The 13,995-nt window shown below is 42.6% G+C and overlaps 1 protein-coding gene across 1 annotated transcript in view; it reads right to left on the bottom strand.

The window, feature by feature from the left end:
* LOC109310025 (neuron-specific protein family member 2) overlaps positions 1 to 13,978 on the bottom strand; it is a 49,318-nt gene extending 35,340 nt beyond the window's left edge. Inside the window, exons 1-2 of the mRNA XM_019534968.1 lie at positions 13,819 to 13,978; positions 12,496 to 12,646 (exon numbers count right to left, since the gene is read on the bottom strand). Of these exons, the coding sequence (XP_019390513.1) occupies positions 12,496 to 12,624 (129 nt within the window). The 5' untranslated portion in view covers positions 12,625 to 12,646; positions 13,819 to 13,978. The remainder of the gene's footprint in view (positions 1 to 12,495; positions 12,647 to 13,818) is intronic.
* Positions 13,979 to 13,995: the final 17 nt, after the last annotated feature.

Raw genomic sequence — 13,995 nt, 5'->3', positions numbered from 1 at the left:
CCCCCCCATTTTGACACTGAAAAATAGCTCCTGATGACTGAATCTCTGAGGGTGTCTATCCAAATAGCTGTTGGACTATGCAGTAATAAAAAACTCTACCATACAGTCTGTACAATCAGTACAGTCATCACAGTTCATTTATTATTAGAAGCCCTCAGAGCAGTTCCATCATAAAACCAGAATCCCAGTGTTTGAATCATAAACAAGGTACTGCAGATCTCTCCAAGAAAGGTTCCCTGGGAGTGTTACAGGCATTTGTTATAAAGCGGAGCAAACAGTGTATTTTTTCATTCTCTTCTCTCCCTTGTTTCACAACTCTGTTGACTTCAACAGAGTTACCCCTGATTGACACAGGGATAAGGAACCCAAAAAATCAGTGACCATGATATAGTTAATTTCAATGTAAAATGAAGCAAAAAAAAATCCAAGTTTCTTATTTGCTGTCCTGTGTGAAATTTAGAGAGGAAATGGTCCTTTTGGAAGGATACAACTTCCAAGGCACACAGTGAGTGCCCTGGTGTTTATAGTTATGGGTTACCAGTATTTCAGGCTTCGAAACAATAGTCTTTTGGGCTTTTGTAATAAGTGCAATTAATTAATCACAATAACATTTATATAAACGAATACTATGTTCAATACTTGCTATAATAGTGAACTGGCCTCCCAGGTGACTCACTGAGCTATGCTACCTCTGTCTCATGGTCCCTTTAGTATGTGACTTATCTCCTCTTTTCATTCTGTCCCGAGACTCCACAAGGTCACACCTCCTGGACTGGTTGATACAGCTTTTAGCTGGAAGCTCTTTGGGGGCAGAGGAACTGTGTTTATTCATCTTGTAAACTAACATGCACGTTCATGACGGAATATAAATAGTAATTCTGTCCTATCAGTCCGTGGGATTAGCTGAGCCTTTGTGATTACCAGACAAATGCCATCTCAGCATACTTGGACACATATCAGCCTTTGTGTTTGCTTACCTAGGCTCTGATCCAGCAAAGACTTAAGCATGCACTAAACTTTATGCAGTGTGATCATCCTACTGAAATGCTGCTGGGCTGCTTTATGGCCAGCTTAGCTCTAGCTCTGGCCCTTTAAGCCCTATGCTGTATGTGGAATCTAAACAAATTCCAGTTCTTAAGCAAAGTGCTGTTACAGCCATAACTCGTTTTTAAAGTCTTTACTCTATGTCTTAGGCACCCCCCACCTTTAATCTGCTCCAGGATGATGCTGTTTATGACAAAAGCAACAAAAAGGACAACAGTAAATCATTCCAGGTTTTCTTCACTTTACAGCCACAGTAAAACTGTCCTGTGAAAACTGCTTCCAGAATGAAGTTTGTAAATAGCTTGAAAGAACATAAGAAAATCTAGGAAGTAGGAAGGCTTTGTAACCCAGCAGGTAAGTATTTATTCAGACCCAGCCTTTTACCTCCAACCCCTTCCACAGGAAAAACCCCAGACTATCTCTTGATCTCATTAAGACTCCAATCTGGCCATGCATGTAAGCATGTGCTGAATGCTTATTAACATCAATGGGATTACTCAGATGTTTAAAGTTAAGCATGTGCTTAAGTACTTTGCTGGATCAGAGCCTAAGACTTTCAGTCACCTTCAATCACCTTCCCTGCACAATATATTATACCAATCCTCAGCTCTCCTATGGCACACCTCAGCCATAGTCCTCACAGCACTTTGCACAATACAGAGAAATGGAGGAAGAGAAGTGTCTTCCTGGGACATAACAGGAAATCAGTGGCTGATATAGAAATAAAGCCTAAGTCTTGTGACTTCCAAGTTCATTTTGCATCTACTGGACCACACTGCTACTTAAAATACCTACTGATTTCTCAGGTTCTCCTATTATGGAAGATGCAATAAAGGAGACCTGAGTAAGGGCATCAGTGACAAAGCGAAGGGGTGCCAACAGGCACTGGCCAGCCAGGATGGGGTGTGGGACGGAGCCATGAGTGGTTTGTTTGGGGGGCAATGGGGATGGAGGGAGGGGGGGTCCTGCTGCTGCATGCACTCCCAGGGAAGCATTGGGGTGGGGGGGCATGTGCCTCGAGATCTGTGTGCAGAGCAAGGGCAGGCTGGACTGCAGGCTTTGCCCTGGACACTAAACTTCCTTGCCACGGCACAGGAGAGCACATACTGGTAATAGTGATAGCAACCAATGTTCAGCCCATCTGAGCTTGTGAAAGCCCTTGATATGCTTGGAATCAGGAGCAGCAGAGGATATAGCAGTAAGACACTAGACCAGGGAGATGGAGGCTCTCTGCAGTATTGTCTCCTTCCATGTCTCAGTGAAAGATCAACTCTGCATATTGAAATAAAAAGGATACACAACAGGAATATGGCTACTGCTGGGTTACCAGCAGGAACCAGACTTAGGAACCCACCCCCTAAAAGCACAAGCCTTTACTGCTTGAGCTAAGAGGCCAAGTCCACTAGCATTCACATCAGCCTCTTATGCATGCCCATATGTGGAGGAGGGAAAAGACTCCCTTGGTGGTAACGGAGGGTTAGAAAAGCTCAGGGGCTCAGAGTCTGTTGTGAAGCTACTCTGCCTGGGGAAGGCTTAGAAGCAGAGTGAAGATACTAACCCTCCATGCCAATGCCTCAGCGCTCCATAGATGGCTCAAGATCCCGTTGCAGCTATCAGGCCATGCATACTTTTGGAGGGCCACATCACCTGCCCAGTCCAGAAACAGTGAGTTCTGCTCCTCCAACATTCTCAAGGGAACTTTCTGACCTCAAATGTATTCATTTCCAGACCACTTTTTCCATATGACAGACAAATAGCCATTATTCCATCGGACCCTTCACAACACTTAGTTCACACCAAGTGTCCTGTATACTTCTCATTTCCAAACTTCTGAATAATATACACTAGCTTCAAACACTTTCCTAAGCTGAAGCCTTCTGTCAGACACCTCAGGGCTTCCTATTCTCCTCTGGCTTCCTCTTTCCTTTCATACCATGTTCAGGCTTCTCAAAGTCTCCTCCAAGGTCTCATACCACACCTACATCTCTGCTTTCTCACTCCTACTCCTTTTACTCAGCCTCCTATGGATTCCTTTCTAAAGATTACTTCCCACAAATCTTATCTTTCTATTCCCCTCCTACATGTTTTGGACACTGCATGCAGAGCCAACACCCTGACTCTTCATTCAAAGCCCCCATTAAAATCTACTTTTCTGAGAGTTATCGTATCAGTAGTAACTCTCTAGAAAATGGGTTTCTGGAAAGCTGGCAGTAAGGCTATAGGCCTGTATGAGTCACATATATCTTACCATTTCATTTCTCGCAGATATATCTCAAAGGCGTAACATTCACCTTTGCTTGCAAACAGAATTTTGGCTGATGAAGTCTGTTAAAACTCCCTGAGATCTATATCTAAACTCACATACTATGCTGAGCATAATCCTCATCCCACCAGAGTTACTAACAAAGCCCTCTTTCTCTGCGGTGAGTCCAGGATCAGTCCTCTAGTATGTAATAGGGTTTCAGCTTTGACAGATTATTGGTACACTGGGGTAAGAAACAGCCGACCAGAGGCTATGTGCGCATGATAAAATCTATTTCCTGCATCTCTGGCTCAAGTAAACAACAAAGGAAACGTTGCACATCACAAAAAGCTTAGATGATGAAAGAAAAAGACAGAATGCCTCTAATCAAGCAAATGTTTTAAACCATTTGCTTTAAGCAGGAAAAGGAAAGAGTAGGGTGGATGTGAAATATAAAACATAACATCAATTATTAAAACTTTTTGTCTAAATAAAATGACTTCCTGGAAAAAGATGAATTTGGAGATTCAGATCATGAAATGTGCCTTGAGTATTTTCAGTCTGCTTAAATATAACATCATTTATTGCCACTTCATATTTGCACTTAAAAGCGACATTTTCCCCAAAGAAACAAGTGATAATATTTAACATAACTGGCATTGTGAAAACTTAAAATTATTCATTTAGAAAAGGACATGCAGCCTGATGCAATTCCCACTTCACTGCCAAGGCACATGTAATATATTGCAGTTCAGGTGCTGCAAAGTGCAGATCATGAAAATTTAATACTACTTCCCAGGATTATTAATAATGGAGAGTCGCTCACTGTGAGAGGCCTTGGGATTGGCAGGAAAGAGAAATAAAATATGTTTTTCCTGCCAGGGAGAAGGGTTTCTTCCAGGTTCAGAGCTGGCCTTTCTAGCCTCATAAAACAATGGTAACTCTCTGAACTGGGGTATAAGGAATCCATAGTCATAGATTTTAATAGATTATATGACCTTCTGAACAACACAGGCCTGAGACTTCACCCAGTTACTCCAATATGGTGTTTAATAACTTGTGTTTAAGTAAAGCTTATCCCCCAGAAGGGCATCCAACCATGGTGTGAAGACTTCGAGAGATGGAGAATACACTTCTTCCCCAATAGTTTGTTCCCATGGTTAATCATCCTCACTGATAAAAGTGAAGGGGACTGTCCAGTTTTATTTCTGAAAGAAGAATCAATTCCTAGCTTTATTCCTTGCAAAGATAACTAAGCAAATGTAAACCAGTCTCTCATCTTCATTTCTAGCTTTCCATTCCTTCCTTTGGGATCCAAAGACGCATAGAAATAGGTCCCTTGATGAAAAAACCTCAGCCAAATTCACAGTTGTTGAAGGCTGTGCCATCCAGGCCACTGATGTGGGCACTAGGGTCACCAGAAGCAGCACACTAGCTGGCTGCTCCTGAGTCAGCTGCTGTGTCAAAGGCACCGTGATCTCAGGTCACAAGGCAGGGCAGTTCGGCAGCGTGAGGATCAGCATTGTCTCAGGGACCAATCCAGGGATTAATCCCAACTCATGCTTTGACTCCTTTCTCAAATCACATAAACTGGCATATTCAAACAAGTTCAAGGAGTTATTACAGCTTTATGCACCCATGTTTGACAAGATTGGCCTAAATTTCTGTGTGCTTCAGTTTGCCCATCTCTACTGGAGATGACAGCGGTTACTAGAGCCAAAAAAAAAGTAATTCTGTGAGTTCAAAATCAACCCACTGGACAAATATTCCTTTTATAAAAAATCATTTCTAAATTTATATCCATGTGATTCTTAATGTTTTTATTGACAGAAAAATGAGTTTTAGTAAATAATAGATTCCAATAATCCTATCAGTAAAATACAAAGATCAAGGAAGTATTTCACAGAAAATAAAATCTTTAAATAATGGCAACAGTTTTTCATGGGGAAAAGATTAAATTGAGAAACACCAAAAAAAAATGTTTAATTGAGAAACTTTCAACCAACCTTAACAGGAGACACTTGGCAGGGGATTTACACTAATTCCCTTCCTAATATCTGTTCTGTAAAACAGAGGTTCTAAACCTCTTTACCAACACGCAGAGAAAACCTTGAAATTCAAACCTAAAACCGATATAGTCACATTCAAAGAGGGACTGGATAGCTGTATGGCTGACAAGATTATCCAGAATGTTAATAATTTAATAATTTAAACAGTTTCTAAATATTTGGGATTGGGATGAAATCTTGGAGGAAGAGGGAACAGATTGTAGCATATGTGCTTATTACAGCATTTTTCACATATTCCTCTGAAACAGATGAGACCGGCCAGCATCAGAGGAAGGAAGTGCGCTGGCTGTGTTGTAGGCTGATCCAGAGATAATTAACTCTTTTAAAACTTTCCTACAATACAAACTGAAAAGCACAAGCAGTTGGGCACCGCTTCTGCTGTGAGGGTTGAGAGCTGAGTTGTAAAGATTCCTGGCAAGGAAACAAATCAAAAGTTTGGGAAAGCTTAATGAAACATATAGGCAATAGAAGTGGATGGCTTGGGGTTTTTTTTCCCTACAAATATTATCTATCCCTGGGGTGGGCAATTATTTCAGGTGAAGGGCTGCTTATTGAGTTTTGGTAAGCCATCGCAGGCCTCATGACAGGCAGCCAGAGGCAGATACATATTCATTTTCTAAATTTTTTAGGGCCTCCGCGGGCCACATTTTGCCCACCCCTGATCTATCCCCATTCTTTAGACATCCTATTAGGAACAGCCTTGCAGAGGGATATGGGGAAGGTTTCGGGATCAGTTCAGTAAAGCTGTTTTATTTGTAGAAACACCATAAAAGTGCAGAGAAATATATGGCAAATGGAATTGAGAATGGCCAGTGTTGGGGAAAAGGAAGTAGAGGGACAAAGGGAGCTGAGAAGAAACAAGAACAGATAAGAAAAGACACAGAACTGGGAAAAGATAATAACATTTGAGGTATATACCAAGGCAGCACCTCCAGCCTCCCCATGCCCCCCACAACCTCCTTCATCTGGACTTGTGCTTGAGACAATAGTGGACAGAGGACTGCACAGGCAGTTGTGGGGTGGCAAAACATTATTTTTGTAGACCCCACAAAATCCTAAGTCCTATTCCAAGGCAGAGCACACAGACAGAGAACAGACAAACCAGCATAAATCAGCAGAGCAGCACTAATTTACACCAACTTGCTGAGTGTGACTGTAATAATTAGTGGCTGACAAAGAAGCTGTCACACAAAGCTTATGTCCTCCTTACCATGAGATCTTACTGTTAGTGTGAAGACTAGATGGCAGCAAACTCACCCACACATATGTGTTACACTGCACTTTTTCTATGACTTCTGCGAAGTACAGCTTTGTGAAATCTAACAGTCTGCTTACGCTGCAAACCAGACTGCAGCTGCAGCTTCTGAAAACACACACCTGAGCTGGCTTTCAACTGACTGGCTCAGAAACTGCTAGCTGTGTGGGTACCGCAGCACGGCCTGTTCATGTTCACTCAGAATCCTGGGTGCCACCGCAGCACCACTGCTATTGGTACACAGATGAGCTGGTTCAAGGTTGCATCTACACAAACTTTTGGCATAACTTGGTAGTGTATACAAACCCCTCCAGGAATCAAGAACTAATTGAGGTCTTCAGTGAATGAGGAAAGCCAAACATGTGCTTTGAACTACCTGCAGGTTCCAGAGAGGATAGGGCTAAACTGTTCTCAGTGGTAGGAGATGACAGAACAAGAAGCAATGGGCTCAAGTTGCAGCAAGAGAAGTTTAGGTTAGATATTAGGAAAAAATTTCTCACTAGGAGGGTAATAAAACACTGGAAGAGGTTACCCACAGAGGTTATGGACTCTTCATCCTTGGAGATTTTTAAGACCCAGCTAAACAAAGCCTTGACTGGGATGATGTAGTTGGGGCTGGTCCTGCTTTGAGCAGGGGGTTGGACTAGATGACCTCCTGAGGTCCCTTCCAGCCCTAATTTTCTACAGTTCTATGTGGAGACAGTGTTTGTGCTGAAAAATAGAAATGAATTTACCTATTGGGCAACCAAATTCTCACAGTGGATATCAGAGACACATGTCCTGAGTAGGGAGGGCTAAGAGGATGTGGTATAAAGTGGGGAAAGGAAGGATCATCAGGCTGCCCATTCCTTCAGATTTGCTACGCTTTTGTCTTCACATTTTCCCTTTACTCCTCTCCTTGCTTCACATTTCTACCTTTTCCTTCCATCAACCCCACACTCATTGTCTCTTTTCATGCTCTGCCCTGTCCATTCTCAAGCCTTTACCTCTGCTGCTTGCCCCCTGCACCATCCAGTCCAAAACCTACACCTATAATGTAGAGAGGCTTCCATGCTGGGACAGTAGCTACCCACATACAGCTGAGCTCCCCATAGGCAAGTGCCCAGAGTCTGATGTGACGTGTGACTGTGTGTGTCCGCGAGCAAGCTGGTTTGAATTGCTGCTGACCGGTCGGCTTTGTAGAAGCCAGACTGACATTATTATTGCATGACAGAGCTGCTGGTCCCCAAGGTACATATGTATTCATTTAGCTGGCTGTCAATTACACCAGGACAAAATACTGTTTTCTATAAAGCCAAGAGGGACAAGCTCTGAAACCAAGGGACCATCCTGATTTTCAGGGATATGAATACCCTTTCAGTGTGCAAAACGGACTGTGCATTCATACAGCCTGGGTGATGGCCCTAGGGGATCAGTGTCCAGGGGTTGGCGTTATATTTTTCTTTTTTTGTGGTGGGAAGCAGGCCCGGTGGTGATATAATTCTCAGGCATGGCAGATGGGTTCAAAGTAAATAACAATGGGCCACATGGCAAGCTTTCTGCAGCTTTCTCCACAAAGGAGGAACCGAGGTGGCTTCTTTCAAGCCCTGACAATGGTTTCCATGTGCTTTTGTGCTGTGTAAAATTAGGATTTTCATAGCCAGAACCGAAGTGTGATTAAACTGAAATGCATCTATGATACCAAGAGGCCCCAGCTCTTGACCGCATAGAAAAGTTTACCATAATATGAGGATAGAATCTGCAATGCACTGCCTCCCAGCCAGAGAGCCCATCAAGGTCCGTATGCCGAGGTGTCAGTGTGTGGAACAGCAGGTGTTTCATTACAGCCTGTCCACTCAGAGCCTGGCATCTTGGTATTGCTTTCACTCACATGGTGCAAATCTGGAACACTGCACTAAAACTGGTGGAATTAAACTGCAATAAGATCAGAATCAGACACTGGAAAACAGTATCTTAGCATTTGAAATGGATACCTCATAATGTATAGAGATTTCATTAAACCATTCTGATTGCAGATGGCAGCTACTAAATCCCACAAGATCACATCCTTCTACCTGCACATCCCCTTGGCTTACTTGTAGAAATTCCTACCTAACACATGACATTGAAACAAGCTCCTTCTTTGCCATCTACCACCCCCATGTAAGTCTTCTAAGACTTACTATCTTTTCATGGAGACAAATACTGCAGTAACTCCACCCCAAATACTCTATTCCAGGTAACATGAGCATTTCTGAAGTGCATGGCTCATGCCCAAGAGAAAGCTCATAGTTGACCTTTTTCCTCAGAGACTGGTTTTTCACCTTTTGCCTACATGTAGGTGTGACAAATAAAATATAAAAGCCTAGAACAGGATGGTCTGAGGGTCTGATTTAGTTAGGAGATGCATCCATGTTAGGCATATGATTTCTTTCAACAGCCTGGTGCCAAATTATTTACATATGTCTTCCTCTTCCTTCTACAAATTTTCCCCTGGCCAGATAACATAGTTAGAAAAATGCTCAGGGATACTTAATGAATACCAGTACACTATAGGATTTAAAAAGTCTATAGCAGAAATCATTATGAGAAGTGCTTCCTCCCTCAGACATGATTGCTGACAGAATGGCTGATGTACTGCTGCTGGAGGAAAATTAGAAAATGTTCCTGTATGAAATGGAAAAAAACCTAACAAAACAATGAATCCAATGGCCATGGTTTCCAGAAACAGGTGCAGAGTGTGAGGCTCCTAAATGCATATTAATCCTATGCAAATAATTAGCCTGGATTTCAAAAGCCCTGTGCACTGAGGTCAGTGAGAGCTGCTAAGTGCATAGCATTTTAAAAAATCAAGATATTCTGGCCCTGATTTTAGAAAGTATTCCTATTCATGAGGGCTTGCAAGCATATGCCTTCCTTTAGCCAAATACTTAAATCCCATTGATTTCATGTGCTTTAGATATGAATATAAGCATGTGCTAAAGAAGTTCTTTTCCTAACTGGGGCCTTGTTAAAGTGTGCTTCAGGGAGTTTCTTGCTTTGGAAGTGGGTCTTCTTGGAAAGAAAACTTGGAGCAAAAAATGAAAACCATAGCACTACAGAAATAAAGACTTTCTGTCTGGACACCCAATTCAAACTGAAATCAATGGAAACTGGGTATCCCAATCCCCTATGGTATGTCTACCCTGAAATCAGAGGTATGACTGTAGCCCAAACAGCTTAATCCAGCATGCACAGGTAACAGTAGCAGTCCAGGAAGTGGCATGGACATCAACGTAGACTGTACAAGCTCACCTGGATGTGTACTTGAGTTACTAGTCTCACTGTAGCTTGTGCCTCTGTGTGTTGACAGCCATTGTCATTCATGGTATATAGATTAAAGCCCATCTCCCCACAGCACTGTAAATTAGCTTTTCAAATCTCATCCTCCATTTCCTGCCAGCTGGGCAACACAACCCAAGTTTAGAGCCAGCCTAAGGACTTGTGAATCTTGAAATGGAGATGAATCCTAATGCTTCTCTTAAACTCAGAAGGGAGAATATTTAGTAGGTGAGCTTATTCGCTGAAGGACTTTGCTTAAAGGAAAACTGTGTAATCACTCCTGCTTGGTTACACTGCTAAACAGAGATGTAATTAATGCTGCTGGCGGACAAATGTAAGGAGACAAAAGCTTCCTTATGCTAAAAATAACCAGCAATTGAGTTGAAATGAAGAAGGGAAAGATCTTCTATCTGCTCTCCAAAAGCCCCTAGAACCCACCAGTTCTGACCCTGGTGATCTGTGTGGCTGCTTATTTAATCATCCTCAAAAACAAGCTCAGAAGCTATAATCAGCAGCTGATTCACCCTGTTGCAGAAAGAGGGTAAAATTACCCCGAAAGTACACTTTAAAAATAATCCAACTCCCTGTTCGTAAATGGACCATAAGGCCTAAAATTCTCCAGTCCTTTCCAAGCCTCACAGTCACACTGAAGTCCATGAGAGTTTTACTTGAACAAGGTGAAATTCACCTAACATATAACCCCTACTTAAGCGATTTATCTAAGGCTCAATGGATTCTTAATAAGACCTTACACAGGACCTCTATCTAAGGTGAATTTTATCCACCAGCAAGATTTATCCCATAAAGAAAAAAAGAACAAATATATGGGGTCTTATAGCAACCTCTTTTTTTATAGCAGATTTTCAGTCCCTGTAACTGCTACGCTAATACCCAGAAGAGCTGACCCAAAGCTCATACAAATCAATACCATTGATTCAATAGGCTTTGATTCAGGGCCTTCATCCTTTGATGTGTGTTCCACCTGCCTGGCTACAGTGGAATCACAGATGTAACGGTACATGCTGTAACTAACACACGCAATTGGAGATAAATGCGTGCTGTTGGCATTTGAAGAGAATCCATTTGAACACAAAGTGCCAGGGAAATCATTTTGACCAAGCATTCCAAAGTGATTTCACCAAGATTTCTTTGGGAAACAGCATTCATTTGGGTTTTCATTATCACTCCTTCCATTTTAATGGATTTAGGTTTCATTTTATAGGTAGCACTTTGTGCCCTGATCTGGACAACCTGAATTATGGAAGGATCAAAATAAGCAGCTCTTCTACATCCTTGATTTTCCCTGGAGTCTCTCAGACATTGATGAGCAGTCATACTTAGATAAGTGATTTTCATTAATTTGCTGCCTTATTTATCAGAATAACAGATATGGATCAAATTGTTCTCCCATTTACACCAGTATAATTTTCTTGAGTTCAGTGAAGTTACTCCTGGTTAACACTAGCATAAATATAAGGACACTCAGCTGCTTTGCTCCTTAACCTAATACAGTTTTGATTTTAGTAGAGCATGCCAATTACCTCCATTCTACTATATATTTTCATTATATATTTTCTGTCTATCCAGTTATTCTTACAGCATCCTGAGTTGTGCTGGCTGTCTTTTTTTATATATTGTATTATCCTTGTTAATTTTGCTAACTACTGAATGATGCAGATATCTCAATATCCCATAAGACTTAATCCTTCTCTCTACTTTTCTTATTGACATGGAAACGATCCCTGCGGTATCTAGGCACCACATTGCAGCAGCCATTGTTTTCATAATGAGAAATGACAGTAGGATCTCTGAAACACAAGATTCCATGGTCAGACATGCTATCGGTGTCTTGTTATTTTCTAATAAGATTATATGAATATGTATCATGGCCATATGGAGAGACAAAAGATTTTAAAGTGAATATAGCACCTAAATAAGCCCTAAATAATAAACACCAGCCAATCACTGATGCCCATTTCTGAACATTTTAGTGCTGCATTAAATTCTATGAAGGTTGATTGGCTCAGAGAAAAACCACGCAGACACCAATGGAGAAAAAGAAAATGTGGACTGCTCCATTATCTCATATTTTATAGGGGAATTCAATTGCTCCCTTCAGCTACAGCAAATCAAATTAATATCAAAATAACCCTTGTGAGACCATACCTAAGAAAACAAAACGTGATTCAAGTGATTGCAGTTATACAATGCCATAACTTAACTTACAATGGAAGAGTCATTTCTTCATGCTTAGTGCAAGGGCAAGAGACACTTAATCATCAGATGCTTCTTTTACTGATAAAACCCATCCAAAGCTATCCCTATTTATTTCCTATAGCCTTTTCAGAAAAAATAGCTTTTCCCAAGCCTGCAGTCAGGAAGGAGCATTTTCTTATCTGCTTGTATCAAGCTGTTGAATTAAAACAAAAACTACCTACAAAGCAAACCCTTTTTAATTGTTGTTGCACTGCACTGTACCTTAGGTGTATTTTAAAGATAGCAAAAAGTAGACCTTGTTGCTCTCTAATGAGGGTGTATGTGTGTGTGTGTGTGTCACTCTGTGTGGTGTTTTGCTTTGTTTTTACCTTTTCCGGAGCTGGGAACTGCAGGTGATTTACTTCCAAGGGCGTGATCAAAGGAACTGTCTGAAAACCATCCTCGCTGGAAGGTTGTTTGCTGTTCTTGTCACTCAAATTACTCCCCAGCTTCACCATTCTTAGACCTCACTCTCCAGACCTAAAACAAATCAAGACAATCAATGTTACAAAAGCAAGAGTGGGGGAGGGCAGAAAGGAAAGATGTGTGGTAGAAAAGAGCCTTATTCTCCTCCATTCAATTCTGTGTATCAGTTATTTCTCATCTGGACTATGGCATCTAAAGCAACATCACTTTGCAGGACATTAAGCAAATAAAATAATATAAAATAAAATATCAGCAAGAGCTCAATGACAGTGCAAAAGAAACCCCTCAATCTTCAACACAGCAAATATCACTGCGAATCAGGAACACATTCGCAAAAAAAACCCTTTCTGAAAAGGGCCAAATGCATCCCCTGCTGTAAATCTACCGACAGCAGGGGACCTGCACCATGGCTGGATTTGGCCACACTGTTATTTTTCAGCATGAGGCATGGGTTTAACCCTTTGGTCCCCGGGGCTCCAAAAATCCTCCTGAGTGAGCAACATAAAGACAGCAAAGGCAAGAAGTAGACTACTAAAAATAAAGGGGCAAGGTGCTACCTTGGACCTACTATTATTCAGGGTGCTGAATGCAGGACAGTGACTTTTGACATCTTATGGGCTGTGGGGTGGGTTTGAAGGGGAGGTTAATTTATTAAAATAAACAGGACCCTGATAAAGCTGCTCTGATTAACAGTATCACCAATTCCCCCACCCCCATACATACACCCGCCCCCCCAAAGCTTGGTCTCAAGTCAGAAAGGGGGGGCAGCAGCATGCACACACATATGCACACACACATGCACACACATAAACACACCAAAGCTTGAGCTCAAGTCTGAAAGGGGGGACAGGAGCATGCACACACACACACACATGCACACACACATATGCATGCGCACATACCCTGCAGCCCTATTTATACACAGAGGCACACATAAACACACACACACACACACACAGAGCAGCCCTATCCACACACACATGCACGCACACAACAGCCCCCATACACACTGCAGCCCAATTCACATTCATACAACAGACACACACACACACACACACACACACACACTGCACCTCCCTCTTCAACCACCGGTTTCCCCTGTGTCACCGCTCTGGGGCTGTAGTGTGTGTGTGTGCATACACGCACACGCGCGCGCACACAGGCATGCACACGCACACACACGCATGCACGCCCCCACGCACAGCCCCCCGGCGCCCCGTACTCACCGCGGGCGGCGGCGGCGGGCGGCGGTGCTGAAGGGACAGCGCCGCGGTGTGCAGCCGGCGGGCTCCGAGCGCTACTGAGGGCGAGGCGGGCGCGGCGCGCGGAGAGCAGCCCCGCGCGCGCACACACACACACACACACTCACACACGCACTCACACGCGCACGCGGACGCGCACAC

This window comes from Crocodylus porosus, unplaced genomic scaffold (assembly GCF_001723895.1).
Source record: "Crocodylus porosus isolate Cpor-Errol unplaced genomic scaffold, CroPor_comp1, whole genome shotgun sequence".
Taxonomy (NCBI): domain Eukaryota; kingdom Metazoa; phylum Chordata; order Crocodylia; family Crocodylidae; genus Crocodylus; species Crocodylus porosus.
This window is presented reverse-complemented; position numbering and strand designations above follow the sequence as displayed.